Source organism: Cavia porcellus, unplaced genomic scaffold, assembly GCF_034190915.1.
Source record: "Cavia porcellus strain 051 isolate PalLab524CR breed Dunkin Hartley unplaced genomic scaffold, mCavPor4.1 scaffold_3, whole genome shotgun sequence".
In the NCBI taxonomy this organism is placed as follows: Eukaryota; Metazoa; Chordata; class Mammalia; order Rodentia; family Caviidae; genus Cavia; species Cavia porcellus.
In genome coordinates this window covers 24871677-24887272 of record NW_026947486.1, presented here as the reverse complement: position 1 = coordinate 24887272, position 15596 = coordinate 24871677, and the positions used below count along the sequence as shown (strand labels likewise).

The window sequence follows — 15596 nt, the reverse complement described above, 5'->3', positions numbered from 1 at the left end:
AGTTGTATACATCCTATCTTCCTGAGCTTTCCCTGGGGGTATCTAGTTCATTCCAGTTCCCCAGGCTTATTCCTCATTGCAGAACTCCACCCAAAGTGTTAACCAGAAACTGTATTTCTAGGCCTTCTGGCAGTAATGTGGACACTCTTCTCCGCCTCCGAGGACGGCTTCTTCTGGACCATGAAGCCCTGTCTTGTCTCTTGGTCCTGCTTTTTGTGGATGAGCCTAAGCTCAATACTAGTCGCCTACACCGAGTACTGAGAAATCTCTGCTATCATGCCCAAACCCGCCACTGGGTCATTCGTAGCCTTCTATCCATTTTGCAACGCAGCAGTGAGAGTGAGTTATGCATTGAGACACCCAAGCTCTCCTCCAGTGAAGAAAAGGGCAAAAAGTCAAGCAAGAGCTGTGGGTCAAGCAGTCATGAGAACCGTCCCTTGGACCTTCTGCACAAAATGGAATCCAAGAGCTCCAACCAGCTTTCCTGGCTCTCAGTGTCCATGGATGCAGCCTTGGGCTGCAGGACTAATATTTTCCAGATCCAGCGTTCAGGAGGACGCAAACATACAGAGAAGCATGCAAGCAGTGGCTCTACTGTCCACATCCACCCTCAGGCTGCTCCTGTTGTCTGCAGACATGTTCTGGACACACTCATTCAGTTGGCCAAGGTGAGGAACTTGAAGAAACCCAGATAGAAAAGGGGTGGCAGCAACAGCTTTCGTGAACTCTGGATACTAAGCGGACTAACAAGTCTTTCTCTTTGCTCTTGTTTTGTGTGCTTTTTAAGAAATTGTCCAATAAATAGGTTATTTACCTTTGAATTTTATAGTTTTTATGCATTCTCTAAGTCATCAGAGCATTTCCAAGGAAGAAGCTAGGATTCAGATTTCAGTGGTTTTGTCATTTTACTTAAAAATCGATGTGCTGAACCTAGGACTTGGTGCCACTTCCAATTAGTGTTCTTTGAATAATAACATTGTTACTATGTATTGAGGGCCTACCTGCCTTATACCAGGCAATGTGCAAAATAAATTATCTTGCTTAATTTCAGTAGTTTTGTAAACAGTGTTGTTTTCCTCCCCATTTTATAAGAGCAGCAACTGAGGCTCAGAAAAGTTTGCTATTCATTCTGCCTCACTACAAAGCTCCTGTTCATTTCTCTAGGCTACTTCACCATCTATTGGATAAAACTACTATATGCCACCTGCCTCGTGTTACCAAAGGAGAGGAGGGTTCGTAACCAGTTCCCTGTCAGGAAAGTTCATTCTCTGTGGAGACAGCTTAGACCAAGCCTATTCTTCTTTTCCTGGCAGGTGTTTCCCAGCCACTTCACACAGCAGAGGACCAAAGAAACAAACTGTGAGAGTGATCGGGAGAGGGGCAGTAAGCAGGCCTGCAGCCCATGCTCCTCACAGACCACCAGCAGTGGCATTTGCACAGACTTCTGGGATTTATTGGTAAAACTGGACAACATGAATGTCAGCCGGAAAGGCAAGAACTCCGTGAAGTCAGTGCCAGTGAGCGCTGGTGGTGAGGGGGAAACATCCCCATATAGCCTGGAGGCCTCTCCACTAGGGCAACTCATGAACATGTTGTCACACCCCGTCATCCGTCGGAGCTCTCTTTTAACTGAGAAACTTCTCAGGCTCTTGTCTCTCATCTCAATTGCTCTCCCAGAAAACAAATTATCAGAAGCACAGGCTAACTCTGGCAGCAGTGCTTCCTCCACCACTGCTGCCTCCTCAACCACATCTACCACCACCACCACCACCACTGCCACCACCATTGCTGCCGCCACACCCACACCCCCTGCTGCAACCACTCCTGTCACTTCTGCTCCGGCTCTGGTTGCTGCCACAGCTATTTCCACCATTGCAGTTGCTGCTTCAACCACAGTGACTACTCCCACAACTGCTACCACTACTGTTTCAAGTAAGTTTGGGTTTAGGCTGGGAGCTATAGGGCATGTACTGTGGCTCCTATCTCACTTCCACTCCTGCACCCATAGGATCCTCCCTAAACCATAGGCCTGGTTTTTATTTGTGAAAGCAGAGTATAGTTTCTTGCCCCCGTCCACCTCATTTTTCTTCTTTCTTCCTTTTCTCTTTCTCTTCTGTTTTTCTCCCTCTCTCATACATGCACAGAAACTCTTTAGAAGGTCAGCAGGCATTCAGTTAATGTGGCTTCCTTAGTCTAGGCACCAAAAGGAGAAAATTTTCATCTTTAAGGAACTCTCAGCCTTTCCAGCCTAGCTGAGGAAAGCCAGTTCTTTTTCTTTTCCTATAATAAGCAACTATTATATACTGGCTTTTTTATTAGTATATGTTTGTGAGACATAATAAATACATCCATCATGAAGAATTGATAATATATACATACTGGAACCTCATCCTTTTTTACTTCCCCTTCTTCCCCCATCCCTAAATCTCCATCCCACCTCTACAAAGTGAACCTACCTGTTTTCTGTCATCTATCATTTATTTTGCTCTTCAAATTATTCATACTTTGGGTTTCTCCTATAAGAGCAACTAATACTGTACCACTGTGATCTCAGGGTACATGTTTCTGTACAAATGATTCTAGATAGTCTCCTTTATGACTGAACAGTACTCCATCATTTGTGTATATACTACATTTTCTTTATCCATTGATGTGTTGATGGGCCCACAGGCCACTTCTGAGACTTACCTATTATGAATTGTACTATTATAAACATAGGTTTGCATATATCACTGTGTCTTTGACTTTCAGGGAAGATACCAGAAGAGTTTTAACTGGGTCAAATGGAATTTCTGCTTAGTTTTTTTCAAGAAGCTCTGTACTGATTTCCATAATGGTTGTGAGGGAGCCAGTTCTTGTAGAGTACCATTTAAAAAACACTGGATACAGTATCACTCTGGGTAGCTAACCCAAAAAATGAGCCCTATAACAGATGACTAAAGATTATCTGCAGAAGTAGATTTGGGAAGGTATATCACAGCAAGAGGATCAGTTACAAGAAATGTGTAGGGTTCGTTTCTTCCGTGTTTTGAAGCTCTAATTCGGTGATTCCTTGGTTCTGCCACTTAAGTCTCTGGCTTGTGTCACAGAGCCTTACGGTGTTCATTGTGTTTCCTCAAAGCTACTACTACTAAAGGCAGCAAATCTCCAGCAAAGGTGGGTGAGGGAGGCAGCAGTGGTGCTGACTTCAAAATGGTATCCTCTGGTCTCACTGAAAACCAGCTACAGCTCTCTGTGGAGGTGAGTCTAAGCACTTCTGAGATGCCAGAGTTGGAGACAAAAAGACAGGGTGGGCATGGTTTGATATCTCACCTTGGGGTTTCCCCTTTTACCTTCTTTTTTCAGGTGTTAACATCACACTCTTGTTCTGAAGAAGGCCTAGAGGATGCAGCCAATGTGTTACTGCAGCTCTCTCGAGGGGATCCTGGAACCCGGGACACAGTTCTTAAGCTGCTACTAAATGGGGCTCGCCATCTGGGTTATACCCTTTGTAAACAAATAGGTAATAAGAGTAGTAAGACATTCTGTCTTTTGAAACCTTTCATTTGGGCACCATCTCTTTCTGAAAGTATTGCTGAAGGCCCCAGACTAAATTAGGCTATATACCATTCTCCCATAGCACAAACGCTATTTTCTTGTTTTTAAGTTCTTCTTTGAGAGCAAGGCTGTTCTATGTCCTCAATACCTAGCCCATGACTGGTTGTTTGTGCTAGTAAAAAGACAATACAATAAATGATAATGGCAAAGACTCCTTTTTTCTCACTGAGAACCTGTCAGTCCGATGCACCACCTCACAGGTGTACCTACACTACATTTAGGCTTAGAAATCAGAATCAAAATAATACCCTCTGCTTTTGTGTAGTTTTGAGGATCAAAAAATTTTAACACTTGCAAATTGTCTCGTTTTCAGCACTCTCCCTCCTAATTTAGCAAAAAGAAAGTAAAATGGTGATAAAGTGATCAGACCAAGGAGTAAAACCAGATTTTCTATCAAAATGGAGAGTCTGCTTTTTCCCATCCCCATCCCAATTGTCTCCCTATGTTTTGTGTCTTTGCTTAATTATTTATCTTATTCCCACAAATGTCCCCGAGGCCGAGATGACTAGGAGAGTTGACTGGCTTGTGTAACTCAAGTTATTTACTGTATGATAATTAATTACATGGTTCTGAAAGAATTTGGCCTCTACCCACTGACCTTTTGGGCTCATACCATTTATTGAGTTCTCTACTCTCCCATAGGCCAGGTTCTGCCTGGGGCACTCTACTATTATGAAATTACCTTCTGATTTACACAGCAACCTTGGAAGATTGGGTAGTATTATTCCCATTATTAAGGTGCATAAGTGAATTTGGACTATGGTAAGAAATTTGATCACCGTAAAACCTCTAACTTCAAGAGATATATAGGACTTATACCATAGCCTGCCTCCCAAAGAGATGATTCTTTTCTACACCAAGTTGCCTTTTGTGTGCATTCACAGATTCCTGAGGCTGAGTAAATTGATGATTATCAAGTGATTGATCCATGAACACACATAATAATCTCAACAGAATAAAAATCATGTTTACCCTGGCTTCTCTGCAAAAAGGGTGACCTGGCAGGTTTCTTGGAAAGGTTTGGCTTTCAACTACTGACTAGGAAGATCTTGGAACACTTGATGTCTACTTTTCCTACCCAGGTACCCTGCTAGCTGAGCTACGGGAATACAACTTAGAACAGCAGCGACGAGCCCAGTGTGAAACACTCTCTCCTGATGGCCTGCCTGAGGAACAGCCACAGACCACCAAACTGAAAGGCAAAATGCAGAGCAGGTGGGTGGTAGCTGCCCTTTCTGCTGTGGGCTGGAATCTGGGACATCTTAAAAGGTTGCTCTTGTTGACCTCCTCTAAAATTTCTTTCTGTGGGTAATTTTTCTATTTGTTCTGTGTACACATGACTTGATTTTTTTTTTAATCCTCTGTACTTATAAGATTTCCTTCTGAGATTTCTTACCTTTCTGGTGATACCAGAAAGCCCTGCTTGCTCTGGATGTTTATACTTTGATGCTGTCAGTATACGCAAGCCACCTCTACACTATCCAGGTTTGACATGGCTGAGAATGTGGTAATTGTGGCATCTCAGAAGCGACCCTTGGGTGGCCGGGAGCTCCAGCTGCCTTCTATGTCCATGTTGACATCCAAGACATCTACCCAGAAGTTCTTCTTGAGGGTACTGCAGGTCATCATCCAGCTCCGAGACGACACACGCCGAGCTAACAAGAAAGCCAAGCAGACAGGCAGGCTAGGTATGAAACTAGAGTGTCCAGTTGAGGGGCAGGGTTGGTGGTTGAAAACCTAGAATCTATGAAGGGGAAGGACTCAACATCCTATTTCCTTCCTAATTGACCTCTCCAAAAAGAAAATGATAACCCTTTTTATAAGATTTATAAGTGTCAATGGCTGCATTGTATATTACATTCAATCTATCTACATAGCAGATTGATTAGAGCAAGTAGGAATTAAGGAGTAATAGGAAACTTTTTTCAGAACAAGATTTAACTCACTGGCTGTGCACTTCCTTTGTGTTTTCTTGGTCACTCATAAAACAGTGAGGCCATGTTGCCTCAGCTATGGCCTGCCAAATCATTTCCCCTATCTCTCTCTTCCTATTCCACAGAACCCTCTCACATGCTACCATCTGTCTGCCAAGTGCCATGCCCCATGCCTTTATCTGTAACGATAGATTTTAGTGCCTGGTGAATACTCTGAAGCTCCTTGAAGTAAAGCTCAAAAGACCTCAGCAAGTTGCCCTGTGGCAGCCCAGGAAACAGGAGAGAAAGAGAGAGCATCAGGCATTCCCTCTTTTTGCATTTTATATCTTGCTTTTTTTCCCCCCCTTCCCAGGTTCCTCCGGTTTAGGCTCAGCTAGCAGCATCCAGGCAGCTGTTCGGCAGCTGGAGGCTGAGGCTGATGCCATTATACAAATGGTACGTGAGGGTCAAAGGGCGCGGAGACAGCAACAAGCAGCAACGGTTAGCATGATGCCTGTGGCCCCTCATTCATTTGTCTCTCCCCTCCCCACCCCATGTCATAAGTGGAGTTTCATTGCCCTTGTATGCTTTTGCATTGAGTTTGCTATATGAATGCTTCTGGACAGCAGGTTACTTTTCTGCTGGTGTTTCTCTTACTGTTTGTTGATTGGTTTGGTTTGAAATTCAGTTTGATTTAAAGCTTTGCCATCATACCCCACTCCCGGCTATCTAGTCAGTAGTGGCGCTTTTGCAAATGCTAAGTGTCTGGGTTCTGAGGGGATGTAGGGGTGAAGTTTTTTTCAGTATCATGGAACAATGTGGGTGCATCAGAAACATCTCAGGAATCCTACCCTTGAAAGACCCCCAAGTTTGGTTCCTATCCCATGCAGCCACTTCTGTCTATGGCTGCCCTCGCACCGTGGCTTCTACCTCTGTTTTCTGTAATTCCTTGGCACCTAGGTTCTCAGGTACTTTAAGAGCACACCTTCAGGTATTTAGGTCTGTAGTTTAGTACTGCACCAACAGAGAGACAATAATAAAAACCTGACATGATAATGCCTGGTGCAGCATTCTTTTATTGTTTTTTCCTGTCCGTGTAACATGTAAGGTTAGTACCCTGAGATCCAGGAATTAAAGGTTTCTTGAGGTTTGATTTTTTTTTCTTGTGTAGAATTACTGTTACACAATATGGTTTCATTGAACATAAACCACATAGCCTAGAACTTAGTAGCAATGATTCCAGTAGAGTAAGAAAAAATATACAGCTGTTCTCTGGAGTTTTTCTGTCCAGTTTCTTGCCTGTTACCTGATAAGACAGATGTTAGCTTTTTACATATCTAGCGCTGAGAAATTGTACTAATCCCTATTTGAACAAATAGAAACAAAGATCAAGCCTACATTCTGCCTATCTAAGTTAAAGCATACACACCTGTCCCAGGAGACTTTAAATCTGTACTCAGAGTGTAGGCAATACTAGAGCTCTTTGGAGAGTTTGCACGTCAGAGTAGAGGACAGCAAAGGAAGTAGGAAAGTGCTTTTGTCCTGGCGAGCTACAGTTTCTCAACCAGGTGGGAAGCAGTCTAAGCTCAGTATGTGAGAAGTAGAAGGGCCAGCCACTAGCCTGTCCCCAAAGAAATCAGAGTTGCACCCTTTATGTGACCTTGTCTCACTTTTATCCAGTCGGAGTCTAGCCAGTCAGAGGCATCTGTCCGGAGAGAAGAATCACCCATGGATGTGGACCAGCCATCTCCCAGTGCTCAGGATACTCAGTCCATTGGTCAGTACTGTTTCCAGTGTCCAAATGAGCAAAAGGGAGAGCCAGTCTTAGAGAATATGTACTTGATCCTTTGCTCCCCAAAGTATAAAGACAAAGTGTGGTTTAAGTTGTGGGAGGCAAACCTCTCTTAGCTTCAGTTTTTCCTCATCTAAAGTAAGAGATTAATCCAGGTGTGGTGGTACATTCCCCTAATTCCAGCACTCAGAAGGCTGAGGCAGAGCAGGACGATAACCATGAATCTGAGGCCAGCCTGACCTACATAATGAGAATCTATCTCAAAGAAAGAAAGGAAAAGAGAAACACAAGGATATTCACTGTTGTTAGGATTAAATAATACTATGTGTAGATTAATACTATGCATTAGGGTTAAATAATACTATGTGTTTACAAGTACCTGACATGATGAAAGATATTATTTGTGACATATCTCAAGGACAGTTGTACAGAGAATACTTTCTGGCACCCTTTGAACACATTCCTGTTAGTGCTCTCATAGGACATCTATCTTTTAAATGCTATGTTATTTACTATTCATCAGAACTTTGAAAGGTAACTGTTTCCTTGTTCTCTGTCCACCTTCTTTTACCCAAGATCATGTGACTTGTAGTTATCAGGGCCATGATTCAAGCCTCCTAGGACTCTCAGAGCCTTGATGAGTGGTAGTCAGGATTGGGTAGAGGATAAAAGCAGAGATTAAGAAAAAGCCTAAGCAGGGAACAAGTGCAGGAGAGAAAGAGGGAAAGAGCTGGTTAGGAAGCAATTTCTTCTCCCACTAAGATGAGGCTGGTCTTGCTCCTTGGATACGTAGTAGAATTCAGAATACCCCAAAGGGGACCAGGAAAAATACTGACCATGTGGTAGGTCTACGATTTGCACCATGGCTTCTTTATTTCTTAAATTGTCCCAAGACAAGGGACAATTTGACTGATTCAAAAAGCATGAAATTTAAGAGTCAAAGAGATTTAATTTTATGTTCTTGCCTAGTTCCTTGGAAAAAGATAGGGAGAAAGTAGCCTGCTTCCAGGGCAGAATATCACGAGGATGATACCCTGAAAACATACTGTGTAGACTGAAAGACAACTGTTGCATTACCATTAGGTAACTTACCCCAAGGTTCTCTGGGGGTTAATTATTAATGACTAACAAGCCACATGGGGATATTGAGGACTTAAAATTTGGCTAGTGCAACTGAGGAACCAAATTTATTATTTCATTAAATCCCATCCTTTGCAGAAATAGACATTAATTCATGTATTTTGCAGTGAATAATATGCTGGAAACAGTTTGTTCTACTTGATCTGTCTAGTATAGTACCTTGTACATTTGGTCTAGGGGAAAAGCTCTTGAGTATATGTCAAAAGCTTTCTGACTGTTGTGTTCTATGTATTCAGTAGCCTCAGATGGAATCCCACAGGGAGAAAAAGAAGAGAGACCACCTGAGTTACCCCTGCTCAGTGAGCAGCTTAGCCTAGATGAGCTGTGGGACATGCTGGGGGAGTGTTTAAAGGAACTGGAGGAATCTCATGACCAGCATGCAGTGCTAGGTAAGTTGTGCTTTGAGGACCCTTAAAATCCCTTTTGCTCACTTAACATTCTTCCTTAGAAGGTCATCTTCAGTGCACCTATAACAAGAATTATTCCAAAGAGAATTGTTTGTTCTCTAGCCTCAGTATTGTAAAGTTTTACCTTCTCTCTTAGGTTAGGGTTGTAGTTCCTGGTAGAACACGTGTTCTGGTAGAACACCATGTGTGAGATCCTGGATTCCGTTTCCAGCACCCTAAATAAAAATGGATTTACTTTCTCTTTTAACCCATTTATATTGAAGTTCACAGTTTTTTGAATTTGAAGAGGAAAAAATACATTGTGTTGCACTGTTATGAGCATTTGAAAAACAAAACACCAGGCATTTACAAGTTAATAGCTGATGTCTTAGTTTGTAGACAGGAAAATCTTTAACTGGTTGCCTATGCCATTTTTCTTTGGCTTTGAGGAAGCAATGGCATTCTCTTGTAACTTCATTCCATTGTTAACATTTCTCAGCCAGTTGTCATTATTTCTCCATATGATATTTCTGATCTGTTTATGGAGGCAGAAAGGTATGTTGAAGTTTGTAAACTAAAGCACCACTTCTCTCATTCCTAACCCTAGTGCTGCAGCCTGCTGTTGAGGCCTTCTTTTTGGTCCATGCCACAGAACGAGAGAGCAAGCCTCCTGTTCGAGACACCCGTGAAAGCCAGCTGGCACACATCAAGGACGAGCCACCTCCACTCTCTCCTGCCCCCTTAACCCCAGCCACTCCTTCCTCCCTTGATCCATTCTTCTCCCGGGAGCCCTCTTCTATGCACATCTCCTCAAGCCTGCCTCCTGATACACAGAAGTTCCTTCGCTTTGCAGGTATAGAGTACTCTCAGAACCACAGATGTAAAATGCTTCACTTTTATACAGGGTTGTTTCATTTACTTTATCCTTAGCAAACACAGCAGAGTGAGAGAGAGTGAGAACATGTATGAGAACATGAGTATAGTAGTAGGTAGTAGCCTGCTCCGGAACTCTGTATGTGCTACTCTGAGGGGTTTGAAATTTTTCCTCAGGCTATGGGAAGCCAGGTAGGGATAGTTTGTAATGCTCAGATTCAAATTCATACCTCAGGGCTAGTCTGTAGGTTTGGCTGGTTCTATTTTAGGCCACAGAAATGAGGAAGAGATAGTTGCTAGTGGTATGGTCTCCTGCTACCTCTGGGATCCATGATGTTGATTCCTGCTTTTATTTCTACCCTCAGAGACTCACCGCACTGTGTTGAATCAGATCCTACGGCAGTCCACCACCCATCTTGCTGATGGGCCTTTTGCTGTCCTGGTAGATTATATTCGTGTCCTCGACTTTGATGTCAAGCGCAAGTATGTGGTAGAGGTTGGGTCCTCAAATGGTATCTCCCCTCCAAGGAAGGAGCCAAAGGTGTTTCTGGGACCAAAAGTTTCTCTTGGTGGCAGCATATGGAATGTTGAAAATAGGGAGGAAAAAGACTCAACTCTGCCACTGATACTCATAATCATTATACCCCCTAGCCTTCACCCAAGTCCATTCTTTATCAGCAAAATGAGAACCATATGATTTTTGAACCACATGATTTCTAAATTCCTATTCCATCTTTTTGGATCATAGTGGAGCTGCAAGTTTCTGGAGTGTATTCAGCCAGGTTCAGAGGGAGTCATCCATACTCTCCTCTTTGGATGCATATACATGCTTACCTACTTACAGAAATGCTATAACAAAATCTTTGTAGACTCAATGCAAATAGGAAAAATTTAAAGCTAATAATAATCTTCTCCCACTACTGGACTTTTCCAGAGTGGGAGAGGAACAGAAATTAGAGTGTTTGGGTGATGGAGAGAGTGTTGTTGTGTACCTTTGTCCTAATCACACAAATGGAAGTTTATTTCCTTTTTGATTATCTCCCAAGATATTTCCGCCAAGAGCTAGAACGGTTGGATGAGGGACTCCGGAAAGAAGACATGGCTGTGCATGTTCGCCGTGACCATGTTTTTGAAGACTCCTATCGGGAGCTTCATCGTAAATCCCCTGAAGAAATGAAGAATCGATTGTAAGAATCTATAACAGAGCAGATGAAATGGGCTTATTCTGCACAGTAGCAATCCCTTAGTCTGGCCTCATACAGGACATTTAGGAAATTACTACACTCCCCCATAGAAATCTGGTTTAAGTAATTCCACCAAGCTATCTTCTGTCATCTGGGTCTTTGTGGCCCTTTGCTTGAGCTACCCAACAATTTCCAGACAGAAAAGTCTTCAGTGTTTGTAAGGGCACTCTCCTCAGGGCTTCACAATGAGACCTTTTACCGTTGTTGTGCTAGGAGTGGAAAACCTACTGAGCAGACTGTACCTTGGGTTGGCCAGTACTGTATGTGCGTGACTCAGCTCCACTGAATGAGTAATTGTTGACTAAAGATTGTAAAACCAAATAGAGGACATCAGCAGTTCACAATACCAAGTATCACCGGAGCTGAAGAAATGAGAAAATTACTGTATTTGTGTGATGATTCCTTCCTCTCCCTCTTAGTGTGGCCCCACCATCTATGTAGTCACACAAGTCAGTGTCTTCCCAGGGCTTTCTCGGCACTCTTTTTACCTTTTCATCAAATACTATACTCCCCAAAGGCTGCTTCACAGCCTTTCCCTCACTCATACTGTTGAGTAAATGGACACCTCTGCCCTGGGCTTTCTGCATAGCTCTGTCTTCACTCTTTCATAGGTATATAGTGTTTGAAGGTGAAGAAGGACAGGATGCTGGAGGGCTCCTGCGGGAGTGGTATATGATCATCTCTCGAGAGATGTTTAACCCTATGTATGCCTTGTTCCGTACCTCACCTGGTGATCGAGTCACCTACACCATCAATCCATCTTCCCACTGCAACCCCAACCACCTCAGCTACTTCAAGTTTGTTGGACGCATTGTGGCCAAAGCTGTATATGACAACCGCCTCTTAGAGTGCTACTTTACCCGCTCCTTCTACAAACACATCTTGGGCAAGTCTGTCAGGTAAGTATATGGCATAGTCTTGAGTCTTCTCATTTCTGGGGTTCACATGCTTTGCTTATGTCCCATTCTGTACACATAACACACAGACACATGACCTTCTCTAATTGTATTTCAGATACACAGATATGGAGAGTGAAGATTACCACTTCTACCAGGGTCTAGTTTATTTGCTGGAAAACGATGTTTCCACACTAGGCTATGACCTCACCTTTAGCACTGAGGTAGGTCTGGAATCCTCTCCCCAGCAGATTCTGGACAATCCAAGATACCCATTTTGGGATCATCTGAGAACTGATCTTGGATGATCTCTTGTAGTTCTAGAGAAAGTGGTTCTAGGGAAGCATCTTGACTTCTTAAAGCCCCATGCCCTTTAACCTGTTAGGCAGTGAGCAGTAGTGGGTATTTGTGAAACATCACAAATAAAATGTCAGAATAGGTAAAATAACCCACGCTGTTTCTTAATTCCCCCTTTCAGATATGCTTCAGTACATAATTCTTCATTCCTGAACATAGTTGATTGTAGAAAAATTGCACAAATAGAGATAAGTAAAAATAAAAAATAACTTGTTACCCTTTCTCTAAATTGTGTTCTGTAAAGATTGTATTACTGGCATGGTGGCACAAGCTTACAATCTTGACACTTGGGATCACTATGAATTTAAGACCTGCTTGGGCCACATAGTGAATTTAAGGCCAGCCTGAACTCTACACAGTGGGACCTTGTCTCAATAAAAAATATTTTTTAAAAAGAAAGATTGCGTTGTGTTACATGCATTAGCCATGCTATTACTGTTCTGTTCTCTTTTATCCTCTCTGCCTTCTGTGTTTTGGTGCCAAAGAATAGTTTTCCTTCATTCCTGCGCTCAGTCTTTCTTATCAGGGGAGCTGTGAAAATTTGCTATGGACTTGCCTCATCTCCCTGCTAAGGATATGGCAAGGAGTTTAGACTGTGTTCCCAAGTCTTTATGTTAGTCTTATCCTGGATCAAGCTTGATACATATGGTTGTTTCTGGTATTCTAGGTCCAAGAGTTTGGAGTCTGTGAAGTTCGTGACCTCAAACCCAATGGAGCCAACATCTTGGTAACAGAGGAGAATAAGAAGGAGTATGTACACCTGGTGTGCCAGATGAGAATGACAGGTAGGAGAAATGTCCTTTAGAACTCAACTTGATCTTATATTGAGGTCAGCCCCCATTCATTTCAGAAACATACTTTTCTCATCCCTGGCACAACCAAAAATAATGTGCAAAAGGTGTCAAAACAACTAACCAAAAGTGTTTTACCTTGATTTACTCATACAGGGGCCTAGAAATAAAGTAGTAGGTAAAGCAGGCAGACCTGCTAGCATCAGGAGCCATATTGGCACAACTAACTGTCATTTGGTTGTGTAAGTTCAGAAGTCATGTGTTTTTTTTTGGTTCTCGCGTCAGGAGCTATTCGCAAACAGCTGGCAGCTTTCTTAGAAGGCTTCTATGAGATCATTCCAAAGCGCCTCATTTCCATCTTCACGGAACAAGAATTAGAACTGCTCATATCAGGACTGCCCACCATCGACATTGATGATCTGAAATCCAACACTGAATACCACAAGTACCAGTCCAACTCTATTCAGGTAAGTAGCTGCTGCTGCTGGCATCCCTTCCTATAGGCTCCTCTTACCTTGAGCACTGTCGTTGTATGATACCCCATAAGCCAGTATTCCTAGAGGAAAAGGAACTGTGGGTGGCAGTGTACCTAACTTTGCATTGTCCTTGGAAGGTATTTCCAGGTGATGTTTATAAGTAAAGGAACTAAAGCCCATCCTACAGAAGAGGATTGCCTAAAATTCTAAGTCCAGTCCTATTTCCCAGATTCCATCCCCCTGCTTCCAGGATCTCTTTTACTAATGCTGGCTTTTTGTGTCCCATCCTGCAGATCCAGTGGTTCTGGAGAGCACTACGTTCTTTTGACCAAGCTGACCGTGCCAAGTTCCTCCAGTTTGTCACAGGTACTTCTAAGGTACCCCTGCAAGGCTTTGCTGCCCTTGAAGGCATGAATGGCATTCAGAAATTTCAGATCCATCGAGATGACAGGTCCACAGATCGCCTGCCTTCAGCTCACACATGGTAAGAGGGTTTGTTTTTCTTTTTCAACACTCATATCAAGCTTGCAGACTTGACATTTCTGGGTCTCTACCCAAGATTGGGAACACAAATCTGGCCGAGGGCTAGACCTTAGGTAGCTCACAGTCTAGTAGTTTTGTGCAGGTGATGCTTGAGGATAAGAAGATGGACTAGACATAGTGGGGAATCATTGGCAGGTGAATACCATCACAGGAGAGCATGGTATATTGCAGAGAGCTGAAGTCAAAAGAACTCAACAGAGATGAAATTTATGTTTCTGGTACTTAGTAACCAATTTGGAGACAGATTATATTATAAGCAAGGAGACCAGGCTGGGACAAAATTGAGAGTCAGCCAGAATTGAGAGGGTGGGCTCCCTCAGGGCGAGAGAACCAGTGGACATAGGGAACATGAATTCACTTATCACTTCTTATGAACTGATCTTTGTTCTTTCCCTAGTTTTAATCAGCTGGACCTGCCTGCCTATGAGAGCTTTGAGAAGCTCCGCCACATGCTACTATTGGCCATCCAGGAGTGCTCTGAAGGTTTTGGGCTAGCCTAATAAAGCCCTACCCGCCTCTGTGGGGTTTTTCTACCATTGTTGGACCTGGGGAGGGGGGAAATTTAAAAAGAACCAGAAAGAAAACTGTCAAAACCAATAAATGAAATCCATCAACTCACCATGTGTGTGTCCCAGCTGCCCCAACTGCCCCAGCACATACCTGTTTCCCTTTTCCTGCTCATTTTCTTTCTTCTCTCCTCCCCTTTTTCACCTCTTCTCTTTCCATGCTGTCCATGATCCCCACCCCATGTGTTTCAAAGGCAGTAGCCTTTGCAGGGACCTATTTGTCCCAACTGTTTGATCAGTGTGCTCCTCAGATTCTGTGTTCAGAAGGATTTGCTGCATTGAGACTTGAAACCTTTGGATAGGGGAAAAATTATATATATATATATTTTTTTGTTCTGTTTGCATTTCTTAATTTGTGCTTGGAATGTGTTGATGTGCACAGCTAATGATTCAATGCGAGACAAGATTGGCGTCTGTGTTGTGGAGGTTTCAAATAAAGAGCACTCTTCATAACTCACTTTTCACAAATGGAGTTTTTTTCAAATTTTTTTAAAAAAAATGAAACAACAACAAAAACCTCTAAATCACATGCTAAACACCTGGCGAAAAAATCCAAATGAATTCTCCAGAAAACCATCTCCCGACTGACTGTCCACCTCTACCACTAGTACTACTTCATACAAAGTTTCCCCATAGTTAGAAGAGAGATTTGGCAGCCACCAGGAATTAGGAGAAAGTCTGTTTTTAGAACAGGATCTGCACTTGGGGATGGGAACAATGATGGTGGTAGAGATTGCAGCCAAGAACAAGTCTTCCCTTTGTTTGAAGGATCAAACTGTAGCAGCTAATACAAAACTCAACCCACTCAAGAGCTCTATTTGGTGAGTCTGGGACTCAAAGTTTTGATTTCTTTTATTAATCTTTTAATTCTTGATAGAATTTTAAAAGCAAACAATTTGATTAGCCCCCTATAAAAGACCATTCTTTTTGTTTTGTCTCTTGTCATCTGTCTGCCAGTCTGTTAACAGATCACCTAATAGTCTGTTTTGATTTTTTTATCCATCCAGCACTTAAAGCTAATC

At 42.8% G+C, this 15596-nt stretch overlaps 1 protein-coding gene across 13 annotated transcripts in view; it reads left to right on the top strand.

The window, feature by feature from the left end:
• Nucleotides 1-15031, top strand: part of Huwe1 (HECT, UBA and WWE domain containing E3 ubiquitin protein ligase 1) — a 142849-nt gene extending 127818 nt beyond the window's left edge. For 9 of the 13 annotated variants that reach the window (XM_063245925.1, XM_063245922.1, XM_063245923.1 and 6 more), the window contains 18 exons: nucleotides 122-668; nucleotides 1314-1932; nucleotides 3122-3240; nucleotides 3346-3502; nucleotides 4680-4812; nucleotides 5083-5285; nucleotides 5884-6011; nucleotides 7191-7287; nucleotides 8679-8831; nucleotides 9436-9681; nucleotides 10067-10184; nucleotides 10748-10888; nucleotides 11557-11844; nucleotides 11960-12065; nucleotides 12866-12983; nucleotides 13275-13456; nucleotides 13759-13949; nucleotides 14406-15031. In XM_063245925.1, the coding sequence (XP_063101995.1) occupies nucleotides 122-668; nucleotides 1314-1932; nucleotides 3122-3240; nucleotides 3346-3502; nucleotides 4680-4812; nucleotides 5083-5285; nucleotides 5884-6011; nucleotides 7191-7287; nucleotides 8679-8831; nucleotides 9436-9681; nucleotides 10067-10184; nucleotides 10748-10888; nucleotides 11557-11844; nucleotides 11960-12065; nucleotides 12866-12983; nucleotides 13275-13456; nucleotides 13759-13949; nucleotides 14406-14508 (3649 nt within the window). In that variant the 3' untranslated portion in view covers nucleotides 14509-15031. The remainder of the gene's footprint in view (nucleotides 1-121; nucleotides 669-1313; nucleotides 1933-3121; nucleotides 3241-3345; nucleotides 3503-4679; nucleotides 4813-5082; nucleotides 5286-5883; nucleotides 6012-7190; nucleotides 7288-8678; nucleotides 8832-9435; nucleotides 9682-10066; nucleotides 10185-10747; nucleotides 10889-11556; nucleotides 11845-11959; nucleotides 12066-12865; nucleotides 12984-13274; nucleotides 13457-13758; nucleotides 13950-14405) is intronic. The other 4 variants (XM_063245933.1, XM_063245926.1, XM_063245930.1 and 1 more) reach the window with 3 other exon arrangements.
• The last annotated feature ends 565 nt before the right edge of the window (nucleotides 15032-15596 follow it).